The following is a 24117-nucleotide window of genomic DNA, read 5'->3' as shown; positions in this document are numbered from 1 at the left end:
TCCAAGGGACAATTGTTTCACGCTGTCTTATTACGGTAAGTGAAAACGTGTAGCTCAACTGATGTGCACCTAAGATTAAATTAATTGCAATGAAGTTGGGAAGCCAGTCATCAGTGATATGGGCTAAGTGTACACCTTTAATGCTTTCGCAGGATTTTATTCAAAGAAAGCGTAAAAGTTGAGTGAAATTAACATCCGTTTATTGCCCGATTCCCACGAACGGCTATCAATTGAAACACATTTTTGCTTGATTATAATGACCACATAAAGCTTTAAGCTTTATTCCCATAACCACGCTATTCGTTTATAACATTCTGCTGGTGATAAACTTATTCCAGCGTGCTGATTTACGAGTACAATTTAAAAATTATTTTTTTGAAAAAAGGATCACTTCAGCAGTGAATTTTGATGATCAACGCTAATTGTTTGGTTGCGTCTTCGTGGCAGCTTTTCTTCTCTTTACATTTGCTGGATGTGGGTGTCGAGTTGATCAGGTGACACTCTGGGACTCACCGATCGTTTTCCAGGTCTTCTGTTCGGACGTCTAAAAGGCATCCTCGACTGTTGCTGTTTCTTCCTATTTATGTTTGACCTATTGATGAGTTGCCCAGTTGGAGGCTGGTTGAAGAGGGACGGTTGAACCACCGGTCCAACTGTAGGCGTGTTTCTCCTACCGATGCCTGTTCCACCCTCGATTGTTTGGTCCGACTTGCCCATCTTCAGTTGATTAGAACCCATCAGCTCTTGAGTGGAGTTGGTTGCTAAGTGCGGTGGCTGTTCCACAGTAGCAGACGCTGGTAACGATCGGACTGCAATTCCCGAAATATCTGGTGATCTAATCGTTTCTTTTGTGGCCGTCTTCCTTATTCCAGCACTCTGCTGGACAAGATGTGGGCCAGGTGTGATGACAAAGCTACCCATCTGATGACTTACTATTCTTTCATTAGGTCTCCGCGTCGAGGTTTGTAGTTCACCGTTCATACTAGAACTCTGTCTTTTCATTGTGTCAGTAGGAAATGCATTTGTGCGGATCGGTGGCCGGATGATGCCTTTAGCTGTTTTGGGGACGACGAATACGTTATCTTTATTGCTGATTCCTATCGGATTTTGGAGGACTGCCAAAGTGTTTCCCAAATTTTCTTGTGCTAGGTAATCAACGTCGATCTTGTGATTCTTGTCTTCCGATTTAACAGGTTTGACAATGTCAGATTTTATCGTTGTTGGAGTTGTAGCGACAGTTGCTGGCCGAGATGTGTACGTTGGCTGGACAGAGGACCGGGCGGGACGAGCGGTAACGACAAAACTACCCATATTATGATTTACGATTATTGCAGTCGTTGTCTCGCGTTTATTATTGGACAATCCGGGCTTATTAGTGGAGAGGACTGTTGAAACTGTTGTACTGGGAACTGGCGTTCGGGCAGTTTCATTTGCTTTTTGTTTGGGAACGACAAATACATTGTTCTTATTACTAATTCCAATTGGATTAGGAACATTTCCGATTGATAATTTCGTTCCATCTCCAAATGGAGGGTCAATGTCGAGGATACGTTCAGTCGTTCGTCGTTCGACGTTCATAACCGGAGAACTTGGGTGAAAAGGTTGGATGGGTTGTGCAGCATTCGATCGTGATAAAATATATGGAATGGTGGGCCGGACAGGACCAAAAGATATGTCAAAAGTGTCAGTTCGATGGCCAGCTGTCTTTTCGACTGGAACTCGAGTTGTCGTGGTCTGCTCGTTAACTTTACTTTGATGCTGTTCGGTTGTAAACGTACGGGTGCCGAACAATGATGGATGAAGACCATCATGGCTGGAGTAGCTCAGCAAACTACTATTTAAATTTTCGTTTTGGGTTTTGATATTTCTTGGCGGTTTAGTGCTGGGCGTCGGGTTCACCGATGTCGGTGCTGAGCTCGTAACAAAATACGGTGGTCTGCCCGCGCTGGCAGAGGATCTACCGATAATTCCTTCGTCACGTTTTGCTGCCGAGTTGCGATTGTTTTCAATACGCGGTCTTATCACTTCTTCTTCTATAGGATAGCTATAACTTCGATATCCAGATCCAATAGAACTAACAAAGTATGGCCCAGAACCAGCCTTATTCGTAGACCTTGTTACGTGCGTTGTCTGTACAAAAGGTCGAGTTGGATTAGGAGTGACGACACTCTCATCCAAGTGACTTTTCGATGTTGACATCGGTCTAGTAGGTTGGTTTAAATGTACAGATTGAACTGGTGTAGATGAGCTGGTCGTTTTGTGCAAAGGTAGCCCGCCCCGGTGGATAGTTATGGGGTTTTCGTAAACATTTGTTTTACTTGTTTTTATTGGGTATGGTTTGATTTCATCAGAGGTTTTCGTTCCTTCTTCTATCGAATAACTACTGTGTTGCTTTTCGTAGACCAAGCCTTTTAAAGGCGTCTCCTCAGAAGGCGGTTGAACAGTCCCCGCCCTACTAAGCGGATTTGAGCTGGTAATGGTATTCAGCGGTTGGACGGAAGGCAAGCTGCGGTCATAATTCATAGGATAAGTATCTTTTTGTGGAGTTTTCCCGATGGGGTGGAGCACTGTCGACGTTAGCGGTTTTACGTTCAGATTAGGCTGGTTCATAAGAACGTGATCTGCTGGGAATGGAAGAACGAGCATCGGTTGGATAGCATCGTCTACGAAAGGGATTCCGTTATTAGAATCGACATCCATCCGATTTCCAATGAATTTAGTTGGATTCATCGCTTCAAAATCGTTGCCCAAATCAATACGCAATGGAATCACAGATGGGCTTACAAAATACGGTGGACGGCCCTGACTAGTTGTTGGTTGTGGTCTGGCGATCGTTCTCGGTGTGTTTATTCCATCTGCTATTGGTTCTTCTACAAGTTCTTCTTCATCCGGGTATTCAAAGCCAATACTTTGGTCACGTTCCTCCTCGGAATCGAGATAATAAAACGGTTCATTAGATGCACTCCTCGTTTCATGGGAACTGACGTGATGTTTTGGTTTCTCGGGTTTAGATGTAGTGGTAGATGTAACAGTTTTCATCGGTTTGCCAGCATTTGGATTCCCGTAATGGTTCATCTCGATTTCCTCTGATTTCCTGATCGTCTCGTATGAGAAAATGTTACTGGCGCGTGAGTCCATGAATTGAGATCGAACATTGGGTCGTACATCGTCCGAGCCTCCATTACTATCGTTTCCAAAGTTCCCTTTCCTGTACGAAACAATGACGCTGTTATTGTGTTGCCCAATAAGCTTAGTTTTGTTGTTTTCCTGTTGTTGGCCGCGGGATTCCTGCGTGCCGGAAGACATTTGTTGTTTGTTTAAGTTGCTGTCCATTGGAAACTCAACGGGTTTGATGGTATGTGCTGGTTTAGATCGAGCCTGTAATCCAATTTGCACTGGCCACTCGCTTAACCCAATCTGTTCGAGATTGTGCTCTTCTTTTATCGTTTCCGCATTACCGTCCATTCTCTCCGGAGTTGGGGTGACGGGACTCAATGTCGAAAGCGGTCCAATGACCAATATGATATCTTCATCAGGATCATCTTCGTCATTTTTTAATGGACTTGAATTCAATTCCTCGTCGAATGTTCGATCAATCATAGAAAGTCCACTGGGTTGGCTCAAATCAACAACTTCATAATCGCCTGATTCTTCAACGTCTTCATCTCCTTCTTCATCATTCAGCAACCACATTGATTTCGAGTCTTTAGTCAATCCGTAGTGGCTTGTTTTCCGTGCGGATTGGTGGTTGAACAAGCCCGATGGATCGGAAATGGAACGTTTGTCATCGATGCTCCTTACGGTAGTCGCGTAATGGTCGTTTAACACCGTTGTTGTTGAAGGTGTTTCTGTAGACAGCACTAATGGAGATGCACCATTCAAAATCACGTTGACGTCCATAAATAATGGTTTTCCCTGTCGGTTTTTCTGTTGGGATTGGTGGGATAATTGATCCACTGATTGAGACCGTGAATGAAGAGCGGAACCATTTACTTGTTCAATTGGGGAAACGTTCTTTGATCCACTGGTATCTACCATAAATGTCGGTGTGTTAGGCGTTGAAGGACGGTTTGATTGCAGAACAAAAGTCTTTTTACTGCCTCCGTCTTGTGACCTGATGGTTGCCAATACAGCCGCTGATGCCGGATGGAAATTCCAGCACATCAGAACAGAGACGATGATCAGGAAAACGATCAAGGGTCGCATCTTCAATCGTTTGAACTGTTTAACACTGGCACTTAAGTGAAGAAGGGAAATTTACATTCGATGTCGCCAAGAAGGAACTCGCTGTTCATCCGCACTGCTCATCAACGACTACGGCAACATTATGAATGGTAGTTTCCATCGTCTTCGTTTGTTACTGGTGTATCGGGAACGAAAACAAAAAGACAAAAGAAATCTCACGGTATTTATTAACGTAAAACGCTCGTCGATCGAAAGTTTCCGTTCATTTTTATGTCGTTAAATGAGAATAAAGACTACGCCACATTCCAGTTCGAGCTTTACCTTCAGTGAATCGACCGTTCACTGATTTCTTTGTATCATAAAGAAATGCTAACGGGCTAGACGGAAAAGAATAAAATCCTTTATAAAAAGGAAGTACAGCATATAGAAGGAAACCTCTTCATTGTCGACTGGGTTCCGGCAATCGACCATCTGCCTGTTTTTGTGCGCTAATGGTTCCGCATTGTTGGAATGTTCACGTTAAGGGCAAAGACAATACGATTTTCTGAATCCCGTAATCAATGTTTTGTAACGTATTCAACCGATAGTTAAGCTATAACCAGATGATTGTTTTTCGAATTGCCAATGTGGGATATCGATTTTTAAATTTCCTTCCTTGTCTCGATGCCGTTTTTCCTATATCGACGTTCTCACCAATGATACACTAACCGTTAACGCAAATAACGTTATTACTATACAAATCCGACCGGTGTCGAGTCGTATAGAGGACATGTAAGTACTGACTGAAATCAGTTCAACATTTTTCACACCCCATCAGGTAATGCTGTCTGGTGACACGTAATCAATAGGAAGTACAATATCAAGCAGAATTTTCATGAATAACAATCATATATTCAACAAGACTAAAATGCACATTCGAAGATCAACTTGGAATGTGTGAAGCTAGACAAAAACAAAGTAGAATGCTCATAGACTAAGTTTGATCTTAAGCCAAAATGATTTGGCTCAATGACGAGTTTTCATCATTTAGTCAGGATATTCCTGATTTCGTCTTTTAAAACAACTATAATAAAGGCAGATTGAATTTATCTGCTCTGGTATGTCACGTCAGCGACGTATCCACGATCGCCGAGGACTTGGTAATCGACAACCTGTCGACGACCATCAGGCAACAGGACGTCGTACCTTCCTTTAGTGTTATCTCCAACACGTTTCTCACTGTGACCAAAATCTTGCTTCATTGCTGGATCGCTAACCTTATAAGCGAAACTGTAACTGGTAGGTACCTGACGTCAAAGAATACAAGTTAAATTAGAATTGACATCATTTTTCAGGGACACTCGTCAACATTGGCTCAGTAATGAAATGGGACGAGTTTAAAAAAAATTCTAATCTTACGCCATTCGTATAGCCAGTTGATCCTCCTTGAACAGTAGCGGATTTCGGGCTCCTCGGAGGCGATGGAACCAATGAGGTTGAAGTTACTGGCGAAACTTTTGGTCTTGGTTCATAATTCGTGGATACTGGAACAATCGATGCTCCGGCAATTTGAGGAGAAGGCAAACTCTTGGCACTGCGCAAAGGTGTTGAAACAGAGTAGGATGCGGAAGAAGCCGAGGTTTGTGTTGTTATTGAAGGTGGGCGATTGGGACTAGATTCGATGGCTTTGGGAATGCGAGAAGATGGGTCAAGGGTATTCGTTCGAGGTAGTGAAGAAAGCGAGGACTTTGGGGTACTAGAAGGAATGGATTCAAGCGAGGAAACAGGTCTGAAAGATGAATCCGAAGATAACTTGAGAGATTCTGGTTTTAAAAAGGTTAAAGGTCGTAGAAGAACGGGTGCATTAGGAATAGAATTAGAAGTGAGTGAAGAGCTGGAAGGTTTAGGTGTTGTAGATACAGGGGGTTTGGACGTTACGTACGATTGGGAAAAGGAGACAGTTGGTAAAGGAGAAGACATAGTTTCTGAAAACGATGATGTTGAGGTTTCAGAAATCGATGATGGAGAAGAGGATTCTAGTTCAGCAAAAGCGGATGGCAATTCTGGATTAGTTGACCAGGAGAAGGTTGCATCGGTAGAGGAGGTAACAGGTTCTTCAACAGGAGCAGAGTTATTGGTGCGGCCAACAGCGAGCTCTTTTCGCATGGAAGCTTGTCGAAAACGAAATTCCGAACGCATTGGCAGGGTAGCATTCTTCCTAATCCCTGAATTCAACGAAGACCGCAAAACAGATGATCTGAAAGGGTTGTACTTTGGCTGGTACGTCTTGAATGTTGTAGTTTCATCCTCCGTCTGTCTGTGAATCCTCGGAATTGGACGGAATGGCTTGTTCTGTCTGCTCGGTGGGGCTGCGAGGGCGAGCACGACGAAAGCAAGAAAGACCAAAGCTAATCGGACAAACTTGGACCCAGAAATGTTCACAGTATTACACAGTGGCTTTTACAGCAATCCAACTAACAAAGTACATGCTTTTGTTTTCGAGAAAAAAACAAACAATAGAGTGTAAGAAAAGGAAGATTTGTCGTTTACCTTCATGTTGATTGGATTGTTGTAAGAAGAATGATGCTTTCTCGAGACGGTCATCAGCTTTATATAAGGCCAACGAAAAAGGTAGTCAAACTAGTGATGTTTTCTCCTCTACCGGTAAATGGGAGGTCGTTTCCTAAAGTCTGGTATTCTTGTCCCAAATTGCAACTGCGTTTTTTTCTTTCTTTCATAACCATAAAGACTAAATAATTTAAAGAAATTGTTAAAAGAGTTTGAATTACAATGCAATGAAAGTCGTTTTTTTGTGTGCTTACTTTCTCGTTTTGAACGAAGATTCCTTTGACTTTCTGTCAATGGCTCCTAATTGGCTTTCCATTACATGATTAACGGGGAATCAAACTAGCTTTTTCAAGACCTTTCTTATATGTAATTGATCTATTGAAAAACTGAAATTGGACCAAGCTGATCCGGTCCATTTCCCTGTTGAAGATGAACTAATTTCGTTTAAAAATTGATCGTTTTCGCCTCTCATACGTGATCTGACGTTGCACATCATTTTTATCGTAACAATTTGCAATATCAGAGAATAAGTAACTATTTAATAGACTCTTTTTCAATTAACTGCAGTCAAGACGGAAATTTGGAACCTCGACGTCAAGAAGGAAAGGACGACAAATACTGTACAGTGAAAGCGGAGAAATCGAATGGCGGATTGATATCGTTACCGGTTTCGCCAATCTGAAATGCCTGAGTGCTTATTACTAAAGAAAAATGTGTTTCTTTAAACAATGCGCTAGGCTAAAACATTATGTTTACCTGGGGATAATAAAATGAAAGATAAATGATAGATAAAAACTGAAAGTCACAAAGCAATGACGTGATTTTGCCATTTCCCGTCTGCCTGCCAGGTTTAGGTAAGCCAACTCTGTCAAGCGCCACACTACTATGAAAGAGATATGGTTCCTATCGATGACGTGAACGAAAAGCTTTGGCAATGAGTCCAGCCATGCAAAGTGGAAGCCTAAAGTGGATTGAAACGAAGAAACTGTACCGATCCCGACACTGGATCACCGTCGTATTGATGCCAGCACGAAACTATAAACGTTTTGTTGTGAACGATGGTTTCCGTGTCCGTCTAATACCGTGCACAGCAAGCCAATAAAATCTTTCGGTTTTAGTTTCCCAACGCATGAAAAACCCACGAGATGAAAGAGAAAGCGCTTTCAGAGTTTAAATTCATTTCAATGTTTAAATTCATTTCAATGTTTAAATTCATTTCAATGTTTTAAAAAACGTACTTTTTTTCGGTGATTTACCCTCCCCTAAAATCGGTAATTTTACCTAAAAAAGGTGTTTTTCAGCTTTTACGAAGAAAACCGTGATTTTCCACCAAAAAAACAAAAATAGTGGTTTTAACACACCAGAAAACGGGGTTAACCCACGAGAAAACAAGGCTGACTCAACAGATAATGGTGTTAACAAACTCGAAAACGAAGTGGCCACCGTGAATTTCCCATTACTTTTTTTTTATTTGTTATTTTGAAATGTTTGTGCTAAATTAACGACTCATTACGATAAATAGGGAAATGATTGTGCAACATTAGTTTCGAATTAGTAAAAATAGGTTTAATGTCACAGTTTGAAAATCTCCAAATATGTAACGTTTAAAATAAAAGTATCGTGAACAGCATGCGTTCTCGTGAAACTGAAAAGGAGAGTTTAAGAGAAAGAACAAGTTTGCTGATTACCAAGAGTAGTCTACAAGTTTTCAGACGGACGTTTTCACGCAAAACTGGCAAAAACATTACCTACTTTCCATCTGTTGGTCACCAACAGGCACAACCGGCTTATCGTAGAAAATGTCCCGAGCTCTTTTCTAAAAGACCCGTTACACATCGGATCTGAAATTCAGGATGAAATGGATGTTAACAGTTCAACGTACTCACGAATAAACTGAGTATAGCTTTGAAAACGCAATGTTGTTAACGTTAACTTCTAATAAATGAAATCTGATACCCACACTTATCTTATTTCATTTGAGATCACGACAAGATCGGATTTAATTTTATCTTTCTCAAAAAGTTGTTTTGAAATTATACTACTAGTCTTTTTTGTTTCCAGACTCTCACTCAAATGTAGAAACTGACCGCATTTTTATCTAATCGTACGAAGGTAACTCTACCCCGAGTCCTGTTGAAAAAGCAGGGGATGGGCACGAACAACAAATTTAAATAAAAGAAAAGGAAGGATTTATTTCGTACAAAGGTAACTCTACCCCCCAGAGTTTTGTTGGAAACGCGAAGGTGGACACGAACAAATATTTAAATAAAACAAGGAAGGGTGCGATAAACTCCCGCCATTTCCCCTCATTATCTTCTCGTTTTCAGTGGCTGCAATGCTGGCAATTGGAATCCTATGCAAATATACTGAAACTGTCAATGCACACTGAATAGATTAAAACAACATAATTTTTGTTTGAAAAGCTGGCAGGATAATGAAATCTCCGCTTTCTGTCAAGGTCATAAAAAATAAAAAAATTCACGACTATCGGAAACTTTTATTTGGTTGCGAAATAGATTCCAAGATCAACTTGAAAAGGTAACTAAATTCAAGGTCTTCTACCAGGGCCTTGCTGACCAAAACATGAACGAACATGATGCTAAACAAAGACTAGATAGGAAATTCCATATTTTCTTCTATTTTCGCGTTGGTGATCAACGAAGGTGCCGGCGTTGTATTTTCAATGATGGGTGGCTCGATGAGTTTGATATCAACAGTCTCGAAAGGTTTGATATCACCAACGTACGAGACGTCTGCAGTGTAACCAGAATTGTTCAAGACCTGATAGTCAACAATCTGACGACGGCCATCAGGCAAGGCGACGTCATACCTTCCTTGCGTATTGTTTCCAATTCGATTTTCTTGATGGCCGAAATCTTGATTAGTAGAAGCATCACTGACGCGATACGAGAAACTATAGTCCCCCTGTTAAGAAAGTAATTTTTTTTTAATTATTATTCGCCATCTTTTAATAGAATTTAACGGTGATGTTTGACTTACGGTGATCGATGAATCGGTTGAAACAGCGTGTATCGCGGTTGAAGAGGATTTCGGGACACGAGGGAGTGACGTATCATCGGAAGGGTTTGAAGCAGCTACTATAATAGATGTACCACGCGGAGGAGAGATGCCTGCGGATGATGGAGAATATCCTGGAGAAACAGACTGTTTTGGAACGTGTGGAGAAGTCGAGCTGAAGAAAGATGCAGACAATGATGGAACAGATATTTCAGAGACGGGCAAAGACAAACTAAACGAACTTGAGCCGGTCAAAGGATTGGAAGTGGTCGACGGATATGCAACAAGAGATGGAGGTTTCATAATGGAAGACGGAAGTTCCATGTCAAATTGGACATTTGGGTTCACGGTTGAAGACGGACTAGCATTAGATTTTGGGTTGCGTGAAAGTGATTTGAAAAAATTGGTCATTGAATTGGAAGGACGTAGAAGATTGGACATGCTGAACGATGGTTTTGACGATTGCGTAGTTGAATCCGATGAGGATGATGAACTGGAATCAGAAAACGAAATAGCAGAAGGTTCGGTAGCAGCAGCTGGAAGCGATGGATCCACTGAAAGTTCTTCTACTAGCAACGGATGACGAGGGATTTTTGTCACAGTTGGTGGAGATGTTGAATAACTATCTATCACTTGCGATGGGATAGGTGGAAAAGTAGAACTGGCCGGTAATTGTCTGAAATTAAACAATGTTTTGTATTTCGGTTGGTATACTCGAATCGTTGTAGTTTCCTCTGTACGTCTGTCCCATCTGGACCGACTGAAGATTGATTTTTTAGGGCTATTGATTGGCACGGCTGCAGCACAGGATAAGCTGGTGGCAAGGAGAACCAGCGCTACCTGGGAAAACTTGCAAATGTTTAACATTGCGGGTAAGTGGTTCGTTTACACAACTTCATGGATAACATATCATCACTTATCTGTAAGTGTATATAAGAACAGAAATGGAAATGGGTTACCTTCATGTTGACTGGAGTATCGTTACAACAAGAATGATTGTTTCCTTTTCTATGACCAATGGATATAAGCTGCAACATCTGGGATGTCAAATTTCTCTTGTTGGCCAGGGGCTCCTACCGGTTCCCATTTTCAATCATATCAACATTTATCTCTTATAGGGTTCCAACAAAAGCTGTAACATCTAATTTAAAAAAATAATACTTGGGTGACGAATTTAGCCGATCCATCCTGTAACGAAAGTCGTTTTACATGCTGTTCCAGTATTTGTTGGAAAACTTTCTCCCAGAATGATTTGACTTTCATCAATTAAAAGCAGCTTTCTAAAAAGATGTCTATCGCTTGAAATATTGTTGACGTCTTATTAAAACATGTCGTCTATTTAGCATTTTTGACAGCAATGTTTTAGTGCTAGACATGACCAGTTCTCATCATTAGAAAATGTTTTCAAAATTAAATTTGGTTTAAATTCAGAGAATATTTAACAAGATATAAACGGTCAAAGCTCCGAATTCCCAGTTGCAGCTTTTACTGTAATGAAAACAATGCAAATGAGAGAAGCAGCTGTTACACCTTGAGCTGATCCGTTTCTCCTTCCTGCTTTTGCATTCACGATATCGGTAGACATGTGTGTCGTCATCCAAAGGGGATAAAACACTTCCTCTAATCGTAAATCAAATTCCTTTCAAGGTCTGTCTTACCTGGTTGAGACAGAGTTTCAAGAAAACCCTATTCGAATGTCGTAACTTGCACGAACGCGGGAAACGGTTACATAGTTTCATTCACGAACGCTAGATTGCCACTTTATCTACTGATATAGGATATTGCATATACTTAAAATTCCTCCGTTGGCAAGTAAAAGTTTTTGGCAATATGTTCCACTTTTTTGAGGGAAATTGGGTGGGGCAATATCTTCCGCATTATTTCGACACAAGTTTTCCATTCTCTTCCCTTGAAGCTCTTCCTTCCCGTACGGCAGCCTTGGCTGTGCACATTCTATCCAGACATGTATTCTAGATTTCAAAATAATAACATAAACCAAAACCTTTGCCAAGAGTGCTCCCATTTACGTCTAATGTATACCTGCATAAAGTCTTAGACAATTGTCAGATTTCAAAAGATATGCAAAAAGGAATTCCGATTTGCGGTTTCAAACAAACACGATAACATATGTTATATTTACTATCGCATCACACAAAAATGCGAAGGAAAGAAAGACGTTCATTAGCAAGTGATTTGCGTCACCGGCTTATCTTGATGCGCTGACGAAAGAAAACCTTCAAACGATACGATATATAAGTAGATAACAGGCCACTTTCTCCCACGTCTTTGTAATAATAAAAAAAAAAAAACAATTTTAGTTTCGGGCTGGAAACTGTGATCGGAAGATGAACAACAGCAGCTGTTCTTCGGTTGACGAACCTCCAGACGTGGCAGGATTACGTCATTTGACTTACGCCATCATCATGCCTGTGATTCTCGCCTTTGGCATGTTGTTCAATACTTTCTCTCTCGTTGCAGCGGCCCGTTCCAACCTCAATTCCATCGCTCTCTCCTACCTTTTTGCAATCATTTTGTCGAACTTATCGCTTATGATTCTAGCCGTGCCGTGGCTCATGCACCGAGCCTCACAATCAGATCAATGCTACTCTCACGCAACGGCATTTTATCACGCCAACATCGAGCCGATATTACTCAATTGGTTGGCTACGTTTTCGACCTACGTTTTACTGTGCATGAGTATCGAACGATTCGTTTCAGTTATTCAGCCTTCATTATTCCATCGAATTCACGTGTTATCAAGAGCCGTATTGGCTCTAGCAACGTCTTTGTGCATGTGCCTTATCTTTCACCTACCCACATACCTGAAATGGAGTATCACTTGTCCTGATTGCTGGTCTGTAACAATTGAAAAGGATGTCACCTCCACAACATTGTGGTGGATCTATATCTACACTTCACAGACAATGGCCAGGTTTGCACCGTGCGCTGCTCTGGTTCTCTTAAACATCATCACCATATTCAAATATCGACGCATCATCAACAAACGGAGTCGGATGACGACCAATGCCGTATCAGCGTCTCAGACAAACACGCCGAGTAATTCCACCAACAACTTATCAATCGTCAAAAAGAAAATCGTGTTGAGTGCGTCTAGTCAAGACGAGAAACGTCAGTTGAAACTGCTCAGCGGATTGGTTTGTCTAGTCGCTGTGTGTATCGTCCCGGCCGGTGTGGCCGCCTTGCTGCCTCAACCAGATGGAAACGAACATTACGTGTTTGGTTTTGTGGTGGAAGCGCTCGAGCTGTTCCACCACTCTGTGATTTCTCTAGTAATTTGTATGTGCAATAACGACATTCATCGAAGAGTCAGGAAAATGATAACATGTAATTCTGTCTCCTTCTGAATCGATACGAAACAATGGGTTTTCTATAAATGATATAACACTGACGACAGGCGAATTTTTCTCTCTGTGTGTGCGTGGTGCCTGTTAAGAGATTTGAGAGTATTTGACGCGTAAATTAAGAACGGCCAGCAATGTTGGTCCTCTTGGGTGCTGGGACAATTTCTTCTTCCAACACATCGGGTTCCAGCAAGTCTCCTTCGCTGGTCTTGTACCAGTCAACGCTGTTTTGTTTTTTTTAAAGAAAAAGGATATCAAAGTGAATTTAAAATACAATTTGTTTCAATTTTGCATCTTGTTTACCAGTCGGGGACGTTCCTGGGCCTATCGCAACGCTTGGTCAGGTCATTGAAAACCAAACCAGTGGTGCAACCGTTGCGGCGAGGTTCCTTACCACCGATGCAAACGTAAAAGTACTGGCAATCAGTTGGGTCAGCGTACAGTGGGTCGATGAACTGGGGTCCTGTTGGCTCAGCCTCAAGAACTCGGGCAGGGCAATCAAATGCAACGACGTCTGCAACATTAAATGCAAACGATGCAGGTATGAAAAATCATGGACCGTTACGAGTAGAACGTCAGTTCGTGTGAATCTATACCTTTGCTTTGGCAACCGATACGGTTAGCCTCTCCTGGCCAGGAGCAAGTGCCAGTGTTGGGGTTGAAAACGAGACCATCGGGGCAGGTGATCAAATTGGCTATACGTCAAAAATAGGCAAACATTAACAACGACGACTCGTATGCAAATTTTGTCTTAGGGCGGGATTCAAATAATACCTTGGCCGGAAGAGCAGAAGAAGAACTGGTTGCAGATAGTTGGGTCGCTGTGTGCGAAGTAGCCATTTTGGCGAGGGCAGTTGGCCGTAGCGTTAGCAGGCTCTATCATTGAAACAGACGGATTAACACGATTTCAACAGGGCGAATGAAATGAGGCAAACTCACGGAGTTCGGCGCGGCCAGTGCAATCGACGTTGAAGGGGAAATCACATCGGCCACCAATGCCGCTGTTGGCTCCCAGGTCGGCAAAGACCAAACCATCGTCGCAGAGTTTCTCGCTGAGGACGAAATTCTCGCACTCGTAGTAACGATCGCACTGAAGGCTGTCGGCGAAGACACCGTTCTTCTCCGGACAATCACTCTCAGGTTGTTGTCCGTAGACTACAGAGGTTAATAAGGAGAACATGATTCAGACGTGCCATTAAAAACAAAAGAAAAGGCAATAAAATGAACTGTATATAGAGAAATAAATCATTTAAGGCGAAGGACAAAGGAAGGAGGAAATGTTGCAATCAGGGTAAGTGAAAGTGAAACCCCACGGGTTTGTTATAAGTTGTAGAGGCTAAATTTAACAAGTGTTTGAAAAGAAGGGAAAACAATTTACCTGAAGAAACGACCAGCAAGAAGGCGATAAAGTACTTGGCCATTTTGTGAAGTTGTTTTGTTTGTGTGTAGCCTGTGTGTGTGTCACCAAATACAAGTAATAAATAAATGGATGAAACAATGATCCAGGTAGCTGTGCGGAACGATGCTCTCACTGGAACCGACGGGGTTTATATGAAGAGTACCCGTCGAATCGCACGTGGTTTATAGGGAGAAGTCTGCAGGGGGTGGGAGGCGTGGGGGGCAGCCGAGGAGGAGGTGGGGGAGGTGGTGAAGGTACCTTCAAGAAGGGCCCAGTCACCAGGTAGAACCTTCGCATTTTTGCTCTCTGCGGACAGTGGCAAAATACATGTGACCTACATGCACAACGTTTACCTTCTCGGCCACCCAACCCTCCCCGATGCTGTTACGGCTCGTATGGCTTTCTCCTATTGGCAGACATTATAGTATGGTCAGTGGCAACAAAGCGGCCAAAAGGGTGCTCACTTTGGATGTAGTCCTCTTCCCCCCTTTTGTTTTTTTGGGAGGGGGGTTTTGATATTTCCAATTGGAAAGTACCAGTTTGGCATAGGGCTAGATGATTGTCTACCTGGACAGAAAGGAAAAGGAAATCAAGAGTTTTGAAATAGCCGCTTGTTTTGGGCTGTCGTATAAACATTACTTTGTATTGCTGCACTCATTTAGACTTCCCGTTTGTTTTAAGCATCAAAATAACGCTACATGATCCAGTCGTTTCGATGCCTGCCTCAAGTTATGTGTCAGTGCGGTCAGCTCTCAATTCACGACCGGTCGTTGAGCTCTTCAGTATAATTACGCTTATTACGCTTATGCGTGCATATTTATTATACATTCATTTACCGTACTAATTCGCCTGAAAAAAAAAACAAAAAAACATTTTCATGGCTTTCTAGAAATTTGTTTGGTGATGTTGTCCCATTATCCAAGGACATTTCATTTTCGAGAGATTTGGGTCATTTCAACCGAATCGCAATGCGGCATTGATTGACCTGTTCTCCGGCCTGTCTGGCGTTTTACAATCCAAATGTTTCTCTCTTTCTCTCTCTCTCTCTCTCTTTCTCTTGAAAAAAAAACAAAACAAAAAACACCTGACCTCAGCGCTAGGGTTTATTTTAATATTTATTTCGACTGTAGTGGATGGATCGCGCGCCCCGGCGAGAACAGCAGGCAAAGAAGATAGAGAGAGAAAGGCACACACACACAAAAGAAAATATGCAATCGAAAAATGAACAAAATCGAGTATATGCAGCTTAACAAGTCGAATGGTTTTAACTTTCACCTTTCTTTCTTGCTGTGCGCGCTTCATGTTGCTGCTCTCTCTCTTCCTATATCTCCCCTCTTTCCTCCCTCTTTTGTCTCACCTGCTCTCCTTGATCGACATGACTGGGCAAAGGTGTAGTTTCACTTGGGCGTTGTCCGCCAGGGGATGCAAGGTAAGCAGAGAGAGAGGAGATAAACAGGAAATCCTTTATTACGACTTTCTCATAGCGCATATATTTTTTTTTTTCCTATTTTTTTTGTGTGTGTGTGCTGTTGTGTTTCAAAGAGAAAGGATTTCGGTTCAAATTCAAACACCACTAGATACAACATGGCCGTGGCGATTGTCTCATCTAATTTTCTTGTTGTTGGAATGATTGCGTCGTGCGCCAAACTTTCACTCTCTCCGTAAATAGTGTGTCCCACCGTTTGGTATAGGATTTGAATTGGCCAGTCTTTAGTTGTGATCTATTGGAGGTTTGTTAAGAAAAAATAGAAATACTTTGACAAATACGCACTGTCCCCAAATGTCGTTCTATAGTGCCATATCCGGAGAACGTTACTAGCATTTTCCATCTGTTGATCTTGTCACGCCCTCCATGTGGGTCATTGTCACATAAACAGATTTCTATCACCAACTTTTAGTTTTTGTTTTTTTTTAATTTATTTTGGACTCTTGTTATATTTGGTGATTCTTGGCCGATAAGTGAAAACGATGGCAGTATAGAAAGTTCTTTTTGATTTTCGTTGGACGCAAGCTGAATTCCAAAATGAACTTGGCGCTTGCTTTTTTCTAAAGGCTCAACATAATAAAGAGAGCGGATCGGATTTTTTTAAATTTTAAATTAGAAACCAACAAAAAAGTAATAGCTTTCAGTAATAATGCCAGTGCAATGGTCGGTGATGACCTGTTGACCAAACGTTGGGCTTTGTTGGTCCGTGTTTCTATACGTAACGGTACATTTTCCCCTCCGCAAATCCCGCACGTGTTACGGGCCGATGTTGGAGCCCGCAGATAGAGAATAGGTGGAAGTCGTTATGCATTTCGTTCTAGTTATTAGGGGTAAAGAATTTTTTTTTTCGCGGATTTTCTTTATGTCTGCGGCAGTTTGCGAGGCATTTTCACCGCGCAATTCACCAGAACCGCATCGCAATGCACCGCTCGTTGCCCGATAATCAAATTGTTTTCCGTGTGGCTGAGATCGCGGATCGCATGAATTTTACTTCTCTAAAATTCTTTTTCCCAAAAACGAACGTAAAACAAAATTTAAAAAAAACGCTGATTTCGTCGATCAGGTTTATGTTGCCAGAACTTTCTTTTTGAATTTTTTGTCGGGCTTTTAAATATATGGCGGTTTATTGAAATTTTCAAAATAATTTGACTCGTTTTCTTTCACTTTTTGCTGATTTGTGATGTGACCTTTATATATAATCACCTAATTTCCACAACAAGCCGTTCGGGGCCCAAGTAAACGTGAAGCGTTGCGTTCGTGACCCGTTAGAAATAATACATTTTTCGAAAAAGGAGGTTATTATTATGTAACATGCGCAATCATGTTTTATTAGTGCAGTAAAATCCGCTTGTACGTATAGCCAGAAGAAATGACGAATGGCTGCCTTTGTTTTCTCGGTAAAGACAATCCCCATGTTGTTGCACATGTTCACAGGTCGAAATTGGAAACCTTGATTCAAGGATACTGATTCATATTTTCTTTTTTATCTCTTCAACTAACCAAAAAAAAAACAAAAAAAACATAATTCCTCTGAATTAAAGAAACACGCCTTATTTGTTACGTTTTGTTCTTATTAAGGATCTTTGACAGGGCTTCTCATTGACGGCCTCGAAAACTGGGCAAATCCGAAGGATCTATAAGGACATCAGTCGTCCTTTTGTCATGTCAACTTTGGCGTCCAAATACTAGTTATTATTTTCAAGGTGTTTCAGCTACCCAAGAGAGTCTAGTGCGGCGTCTGTGTCGCACTAAAGTATAGCAGTGGTTTTTTTTTTCTTTCTTATTTCGATTGTGGACTCTCTCTCGAAAAAAAAGAGGGGGAGGATCAATCAAGCTTGACGAGGTGGTGTTTGCTGAGGGAACAGCTTTACAGCTTGCCTATGTGAGGGGGGAGAAAGAGGGAGAGAAAGGGAGGATTTGTGAAGAAAATGGGTGGAGAGATGGAAGCTTCTCGCTGGATAAAAAGAAGCAGCTCTGCCTACCACAGTGTGCATTCATCATCCCGATTCGATCATGTATACAACAGCTCTCCTCCTCGTCGCCTTTGTCCCGCTGCTCACTTCCGGTAGGTTATTGTTTTTATTTTGTTTTCCAACGAAGGTATTGATTGCGATTTTATTGTCCAATAACAGCGGCGTTCGTCTGCCCCCCGAAAAATGGTCAATATGCTGACCCAATTCAATGCGACAAGTATTACGTCTGCCAGGTAATTGTGACGCACTCAGCAGCGCCATCTTTGGCCATTTAATGATTGAATTCGTTTAACAGGATGGAGTAGCAACCGAACATTTGTGCGAAGATGGTTTGGTTTTTGACCAATTCAAGCGATCCAGCCACAAATGCGATCACATGCACAACGTCGACTGCGAGGACCGCACTGAACTCCGTAAGTAGTTTCACTTGCATCACTTTGTTTTTGTTTTTCCAGAAGATGTATCAGCTGTTTGACCGACAAATCAAACTCGTATAAATTTAAATTGTTTGACCTCCTTTTTGTTTTTTGTTTTACAGAGCCGCCCCAGGGAAATGCCGAGTGCCCTCGCCGGAACGGTATCTTCGAGCATTCGGTAAGCTTTTAAACCCCAAATGATTTGTTATTGAGTACATCAAAGAGAAAATAGGGAAGAGTTTTTCAATGTTTTGCGTTGTGAACATTGTTATAGGATCCTTCCCAATGCCACAAGTTCGTTGACTGTATCGACGGCCAGCCTAAGCACAACGTATGCCCACCCGGCCTCCATTTCAACGACGCTACTGGCGTGTGCACGTGGGAAGCCGCCGTTGGCCGAACTGGCTGCGTCCGTGAAGAATGTAAGACGGAAACAACTACCCAGTTTTGTATTGTTTGATTCATTTTTTAAACGTTTTCCATGACAGTTTTGGAAGATGGATTCACCTGCCCCAAGTTGACCCCAGCTGAGGCTATCCAGGAGCCCCATCCCAGGTATCCCCACCCTACCGACTGCCAGAAATTCTACGTTTGCCTGAACGGAGTCACTCCCCGTGAGCAGAACTGCGATCTCGGAGAGGTCTTCAACACCAACAGCAAACAGTGCGATCTCCCCGAGAACGTCGCTGAATGGTACGCAATCATTTAAAACGATTCAATCAAAGATGTTTTGGGTTTGATTTTCTTGATTTTCTTGTGCAGCGTCGACTGGTACCAGGATCACCCTGCACTCACCGCCAACTCATCCACTCCAAAGTCCAACACTCGATCAAACAGTGGACGCGTTTAAATAAAAACTGCATTTATTGTACAATTTCTTCTTTTTCTTCATTCAAAAAAAAAAAAAAGAATGTTTATTCTGTTGACCGTTTTCATATACGATTCGTAAATACAAACCTTCTTAACTAAACAACATCTTCATTTCTCCTGGAATAAGTAAAACTATAATTTTTTTTAACATCAATTCCCCGATTTGATTACAATAATGGTGAGTGGTAAACGATGAAATGAATTTTAAAAAAATATAAAAATCATGATGTAGCAATAGGGAGCCCTGTGTGAACCGGTTGGTTAACTTTCTGTATAGATTAAACTCTCCATTTCAGTTGAAAAAATTATTCATATGCGTTTCGGTGGCCTACAGCTTTTGGCTAGAAAAAACGAACTAGTTTGGCTCGATTGCCTTCATTGAACGCCCTTTAACGGCGTGTCATTAATTCTAGTGCGTGCATTGCGTGCTGTCTCTTTTGTCTACTGAGCCAAAGGCGACCATTCCCTTTCACTTTTTCGCGTTCGCCTCGCCCGATTTTCAGAAACCCCCCCCCCAAAAAAAAAAAAATACCAAAAGGCAATTTCAAAATTGGAAATTAAAGAGAAATACAGGTAACTCTCTTTGTTATACGTTATTCAACAGCTCCAAGAAATCCCAATCGTCAAATTGTTATAGCTCATATATGGAGGCCGTTCGACACTTTGGTGTCACCCGCTTTCCAAAAGGGCTGATGACATTAAAAAGGAAAAAAAAGCGAAGAAAAAAACAAAACAAAACATGTAGCCGTGTCAGCGTGTTTAGAATGGCGTATTTTCAAACAGCTGGAGATGAGCCGCGTGAGTGGTAACTTTCCCGAAGGAAAACGGGAGAACACCTCCAGCCAATATATTAACGAAAATGTTTCGCTATTTCTTTTTATTTTTTTTCTTCTTCTTCTTCTCCAGACGAATGGCTTTCGTGACGATATTAAAAAAAAAAAACAAAAAAAAAATTCCTCGGGTGAAAATGCCACAAGGCGCTTTGTTTCGTGCAAATGCAATTCAGTGTTGCGTGTCTCTCTTTCTTTTCTTTTTTTTCACGATAAACTAGTCGATGTGGGCTTCCATATAAGCCCTTATGTTAGCCGTTATAACTTTTACGGCATAGATTACTGTTTATAAACACACACCCTGCAATTGGTGGTCTGCAAATTAAAGAGAAAGACGCACTACATCTTTTTTTTTCTTTTTGTCTTTATTTATCTCTCGTTGTTGTTCGAGAATAAGCCAAAGCATTTGATGGCGTGCCAATGGGTCTCTAACTGCGACCTACTAAACAGCAGCACAACTGATGGCAGACTGAGCCAAGTTTGACTTCATGATAGGGGAATAGTTGTTTGCTTTATGTTGAACACAGCAGACAATGGCTTACTTTAAAAATAAGAAACCAGATTGCGCTAGACGAAAGGGCGCAAAACCTGTTGTCGGCTTTATTCATTCACTGCGTCAATCAGCTGTTTCTCCCAGCGTGATTAATATACCATACAGCGTACTATGTAGGCTATCTTTCGGAAAAGTTTAGGGAAACAAACACATTTAACTCAAATGCAATAGTAAAAGCGACGATTTCCCTGATGATACGACGAGTTTGATCTAGTTTTCGACAGCTAACGGGTGATCGTCCTCAATGGAATTTGTTTGATTTTTGAAAAGAAAAACAAACCACAGATCATTACGGCGGTTCGTGTAATTTGGCTTTACTTTCGTGCGGCTCTTGTACATTTCTTTTTTCTTTTTTTTTTTTGAGGGTATATGAGTGGCAGTAGTTGCACGCGTGAAGGGCTTTTTGTTCATGTGCCCCACCCCACCACCCACCTTGTAAGCATTTTTCGTGAACGGGTTCGGCACAGCGTGATTGAACGCGTATGTGGAGGCGCCCGAAGGTCTCTGCTCGTTCGCCTCCTCTCTACCACACACACACACACACACACACACACACAATGGCACTAAAAAGTATAACAAAAAATATGGAACCGACAACGACAAGAGCTCAGACTGGCTGCCCACTTGCTACCGGTAAGCTGCTGCGTTGCTATCGTGCGTGATTTCAGTTTACTTACAGAGAAGTTTGCTCCAGTGCTCGTTCTTTTCGTACGAAATATAACGGATTTTTTTGGACGCACCTGTTTAACGCCGAAAATGAGGATCTTGTTGGTCGTCGTCGCTGTCGCCCTCATTCCACTCGTTGCCGGTAAAAATAGCCTTCGTTTCTAATTGTAACAAGTCATTGGCATAATGTGTGCAAAACACCCTGAAAATAGCCCTTTACAGAGAATCAAACTCTAGCGAATTGCTGCAATCCTTTTGAGTTGCGAGATTAAAACAGTTTCCATTGGGAGCGTATACAAGAGCTTGATAAACCAAGGACCTTCAATATTTCTGTAGAAGGATATCTATATCTGGATTATCTGTTCTTTTTCGGTTTGTAATGCACAAAGGTTTAATCGAGGGCGTGGTCCCTCATGTCTAAGACTGTAATAATAACCGAACCCCAGGGAGAGAAACAGAGAAACCCAATGTAAATGTTAAAAAAAAAAAGGGGGGAACAATTAAAACTGAGAAATAAGAAAGAGAGAGAGAAGGGGAAAAAGAGAATTTGTAAATCGTCGTCAAAGACAAGGTGATGTGGTGAGAGGGCCGAGGGCACGTGAGACAATTCCATTCACTTTATTATACGCCATTGCTCCATCCATCGGTGGGGTTTTTTTTTTTTTACGGTGGTGGAATCGACAGCAGCTCTGTTCTTCAAGGTCTTCATGTTGAAATGAGGAACCGAACTCTTCACGGGTGGAGTCTCTTGGTTGGGTGGGGTACCCGTGCGGGAGAAGGCGGCCTTCAATGAAACTATACCATACCTGGAGGCTTCCATTGCCCACCACCTTGCGATGTACCCTGCAAAAGAATGTGCCAAAAAATGGCCATCTGTCATTTTAAAAAATAAAAAATAAAATTGGCCTGAATTTCCCATGTGACAAAGCACAGCACATTTTGCGTTCATTATTCATTGGCCGACACGTGAAATTTCCCTCGCGGTGGGGATGTTTCAACCCCCTTGCCTCATTCTATACGAGGTGAAAGTCCCGTTGAAATTGATCGATTCGATTGATCGATTCGGCACAAATAAAGTCTTATTATTCTCACTAACAATCGTCTCTCGAACTATCGATGCTTTTATTCAAAAATGATTACATTTACAAATCAACCAAGGTCGTGACACCGGAGCTGGCCGGCAATCGTCAGCTTACGAAGACATCACTTCATGTCCGGAGCAGTACGGTCTCCAAACTTACGCTCACCCTACCAACTGCGATCAATTTTACAAGTGCGCTAACGGCACGCTGACGCTGGAGACTTGCGAAAATGGTTTGCTGTTCGACGGAGCCGGATCCGTTCACAATTTTTGCAATTACCACTGGGCCACCAACTGCGGCGAACGCGTTTACGAATGTATCAATTCATTTTGTTTTGTTTTTTTAAATCTTGGATTCCAATTGTTGTTTTCTTTATATAGTGACTCCAGATCCGGCTAGAAATCCAGGTTCCGTTTGTGAATACGCCTTCGGTCTTTTCAAGCCATCGGCCGAGTGCGACATTTTCTATTATCGATGCGCTTACGGCGAGGCCGAAGAAGTGGCTTGCGAGAAAGGCTTGGCCTACGATGACCGCTCTCATTCCTGCAACTGGCCCGATCTCCTTCTCGACATTGGTTGCGATCCCGAAAGTACGTCCTAGGAGAATAATTATTCTTTCATTGAATCCTCTCGTGTTTTATCGGCGCCGAAAGAGAAAACCTTGACAGAGGTTTATGTCGAATTTCGCAATAGCTTTGGGATTAACAGTTGTTGACTGGAGAAACTCAGTCTTGATGGTCCATCATCTGGTTTTCTGTTGTTCTGGCCGAAAGCTATAAGAAATCAGCAATGGAAGCTCCATTGTTTTTTCAGGTTACACGTGTTTATGTTATTCAATTTGATTTTGATAGAGGTCGTTGGGTTCCGTTGCCCGGACGTCTCTACCCTGCCACCCAACTCGCTCGTTCGCCAATTCTTGCCTTTCCCTCGTTACGCTGGTATGATTATTCATCCAACTTAATTCACGATCAAATTTCTTCAACATCTAATACTTTTTTTTTTTTTAATAGTTCCCAATGATTGCACTCGACTCGTTACCTGTGTTAACGATTATCCGCGTCTCATCAGCTGCGGCTACGGAAGTGCTTTCAATGAGGACACGCTGACCTGCGACGATGCGGAGAACGTTCCCCAATGGTACGCACATTTAATGACAGACGTCTTGGTTATATATATACTCGATGAGATTTTAATTTGTTTTTTTTTTTTGTTCGTTCCCTATTTCAGCGCCAATTACTATAAAGAGTAATTGTGGAGATGATGGATGATAAAAGAAAGGCGAGATCCGTTTGAATTGGCCTTCGTTTTTTTTCAAGATTTCAACGAGCAATTTCAATATTTCCTTTAGCGCAATATAGTTGTGCTGGGGCACAGCTTCGTGCAGATTTCTTCTTATTTCTTTACCTTACTTTTGTTTCTTAATTCATTTGGCAGATCCTATCTAAAATTATACGCACTCACACCTTCACGTTTCTATATCCTTCACACAAAAAAAGAGAGAGAGAGAGAGAGAGAGAAAGATTAGGCTAATCTATCGATGACTTCTTTTCCATTGTGGGTGTACGCACTTGTTCTTCTTACGCGCATGTACAGCTCCGTGTATTATTTCTTTCCGCGACCTCGCCTATTACCATCTCTTATTTTGAAAAGAAAAATAATAAGATAATGAAAAAATGGTATCTCGTTGTTTTCTCTTCTTTTCAATCATATTTTCTCATATTCCATCATAT

General features: G+C 41.8%; 7 protein-coding genes across 11 annotated transcripts; 3 read left to right on the top strand and 4 right to left on the bottom strand.

The window, feature by feature from the left end:
- Positions 1-183: 183 nt before the first annotated feature.
- Positions 184-4355, bottom strand: LOC116927826. Its single transcript, XM_032934867.2, has one exon. The coding sequence runs from the start codon at positions 4204-4206 to the stop codon at positions 460-462; it is 3747 nt and encodes a 1248-aa protein (XP_032790758.2). The 5' UTR covers positions 4207-4355; the 3' UTR covers positions 184-459.
- Positions 4356-5054: 699 nt separating this feature from the next.
- LOC116927824 (endochitinase A) lies at positions 5055-6892 on the bottom strand. Its single transcript, XM_032934865.2, has 3 exons — positions 6715-6892; positions 5584-6585; positions 5055-5471 (listed from the first exon to the last, which is right to left on the bottom strand). The coding sequence occupies exons 1-3, from the start codon at positions 6766-6768 to the stop codon at positions 5271-5273; spliced, it is 1257 nt and encodes a 418-aa protein (XP_032790756.2). The 5' UTR covers positions 6769-6892; the 3' UTR covers positions 5055-5270.
- Positions 6893-9209: 2317 nt separating this feature from the next.
- Positions 9210-10845, bottom strand: LOC116927823 (protein MTL1). Of its 5 annotated transcripts, none has more exons than XM_045176559.1 (4): positions 10710-10845; positions 10465-10599; positions 9733-10382; positions 9210-9657 (listed from the first exon to the last, which is right to left on the bottom strand). In XM_045176559.1, the coding sequence occupies exons 2-4, from the start codon at positions 10499-10501 to the stop codon at positions 9343-9345; spliced, it is 1002 nt and encodes a 333-aa protein (XP_045032494.1). In that variant the 5' UTR covers positions 10502-10599; positions 10710-10845; the 3' UTR covers positions 9210-9342. The 5 variants fall into 5 exon arrangements, with proteins under 5 accessions (XP_045032494.1, XP_045032496.1, XP_032790755.2 ...); XM_045176561.1 differs by having other exon boundaries at positions 10465-10590; positions 10710-10805; XM_032934864.2 differs by having other exon boundaries at positions 9733-10590; positions 10710-10730.
- A 1214-nt stretch (positions 10846-12059) lies between these two features.
- Positions 12060-13403, top strand: LOC116927820. The gene has a single exon (XM_032934858.2). The coding sequence runs from the start codon at positions 12096-12098 to the stop codon at positions 13113-13115; it is 1020 nt and encodes a 339-aa protein (XP_032790749.2). The 5' UTR covers positions 12060-12095; the 3' UTR covers positions 13116-13403.
- Positions 13078-14669, bottom strand: LOC116927821 (protein obstructor-E). The gene is made up of 6 exons (XM_032934859.2): positions 14491-14669; positions 14052-14267; positions 13887-13988; positions 13709-13807; positions 13416-13626; positions 13078-13336 (listed from the first exon to the last, which is right to left on the bottom strand). The coding sequence occupies exons 1-6, from the start codon at positions 14531-14533 to the stop codon at positions 13231-13233; spliced, it is 777 nt and encodes a 258-aa protein (XP_032790750.2). The 5' UTR covers positions 14534-14669; the 3' UTR covers positions 13078-13230.
- A 3240-nt stretch (positions 14670-17909) lies between these two features.
- Positions 17910-19356, top strand: LOC116927822 (protein obstructor-E). The gene is made up of 7 exons (XM_032934860.2): positions 17910-18062; positions 18130-18203; positions 18266-18383; positions 18509-18564; positions 18661-18808; positions 18875-19079; positions 19149-19356. Exons 1-7 carry the CDS (start codon positions 18011-18013, stop codon positions 19234-19236), a joined length of 741 nt encoding a protein of 246 aa, XP_032790751.2. The 5' UTR covers positions 17910-18010; the 3' UTR covers positions 19237-19356.
- Positions 19357-21239: 1883 nt separating this feature from the next.
- LOC116927819 (protein obstructor-E) lies at positions 21240-24066 on the top strand. The gene is made up of 6 exons (XM_032934857.2): positions 21240-21447; positions 22464-22703; positions 22768-22977; positions 23239-23325; positions 23398-23524; positions 23615-24066. Exons 1-6 carry the CDS (start codon positions 21396-21398, stop codon positions 23634-23636), a joined length of 738 nt encoding a protein of 245 aa, XP_032790748.1. The 5' UTR covers positions 21240-21395; the 3' UTR covers positions 23637-24066.
- The last annotated feature ends 51 nt before the right edge of the window (positions 24067-24117 follow it).

This window comes from Daphnia magna, linkage group LG7, assembly GCF_020631705.1.
Source record: "Daphnia magna isolate NIES linkage group LG7, ASM2063170v1.1, whole genome shotgun sequence".
NCBI classification, from domain to species: Eukaryota; Metazoa; Arthropoda; class Branchiopoda; order Diplostraca; family Daphniidae; genus Daphnia; species Daphnia magna.
Note: the sequence above shows the minus strand (reverse complement) of the source record. Positions and strands in the feature narration are given on the sequence as shown.

Bases quoted from the DNA above. Each gene is read 5' to 3' on its own strand.
- LOC116927826 (XM_032934867.2), bottom strand. From the start codon at position 4,206: ATGCGACCCTTGATCGTTTTCCTGATCATCGTCTCTGTTCTGATGTGC.
- LOC116927824 (XM_032934865.2), bottom strand. From the start codon at position 6,768: ATGACCGTCTCGAGAAAGCATCATTCTTCTTACAACAATCCAATCAAC. The intron at 6,586-6,714 runs GTAAACGACAAA...TCTGGGTCCAAG, and splicing joins ACAATCCAATCAACATGAAG to TTTGTCCGATTAGCTTTGGT. The intron at 5,472-5,583 runs GTAAGATTAGAA...CTTTGACGTCAG, and splicing joins CAACTGGCTATACGAATGGC to GTACCTACCAGTTACAGTTT.
- LOC116927823 (XM_032934863.2), bottom strand. From the start codon at position 10,617: ATGTTAAACATTTGCAAGTTTTCCCAGGTAGCGCTGGTTCTCCTTGCC. The intron at 9,658-9,732 runs GTAAGTCAAACA...CTTTCTTAACAG, and splicing joins CAACCGATTCATCGATCACC to GGGGACTATAGTTTCTCGTA.
- LOC116927820 (XM_032934858.2), top strand. From the start codon at position 12,096: ATGAACAACAGCAGCTGTTCTTCGGTTGACGAACCTCCAGACGTGGCA.
- LOC116927821 (XM_032934859.2), bottom strand. From the start codon at position 14,533: ATGGCCAAGTACTTTATCGCCTTCTTGCTGGTCGTTTCTTCAG. The intron at 13,989-14,051 runs GTGAGTTTGCCT...TTTCAATGATAG, and splicing joins CACTGGCCGCGCCGAACTCC to AGCCTGCTAACGCTACGGCC. The intron at 13,337-13,415 runs GTAAACAAGATG...AAAACAAAACAG, and splicing joins CCCAGGAACGTCCCCGACTG to CGTTGACTGGTACAAGACCA.
- LOC116927822 (XM_032934860.2), top strand. From the start codon at position 18,011: ATGTATACAACAGCTCTCCTCCTCGTCGCCTTTGTCCCGCTGCTCACT. The intron at 18,063-18,129 runs GTAGGTTATTGT...GTCCAATAACAG, and splicing joins TGTCCCGCTGCTCACTTCCG to CGGCGTTCGTCTGCCCCCCG. The intron at 18,565-18,660 runs GTAAGCTTTTAA...ACATTGTTATAG, and splicing joins ACGGTATCTTCGAGCATTCG to GATCCTTCCCAATGCCACAA.
- LOC116927819 (XM_032934857.2), top strand. From the start codon at position 21,396: ATGAGGATCTTGTTGGTCGTCGTCGCTGTCGCCCTCATTCCACTCGTT. The intron at 21,448-22,463 runs GTAAAAATAGCC...AAATCAACCAAG, and splicing joins CCTCATTCCACTCGTTGCCG to GTCGTGACACCGGAGCTGGC. The intron at 23,525-23,614 runs GTACGCACATTT...TCCCTATTTCAG, and splicing joins GCGGAGAACGTTCCCCAATG to CGCCAATTACTATAAAGAGT.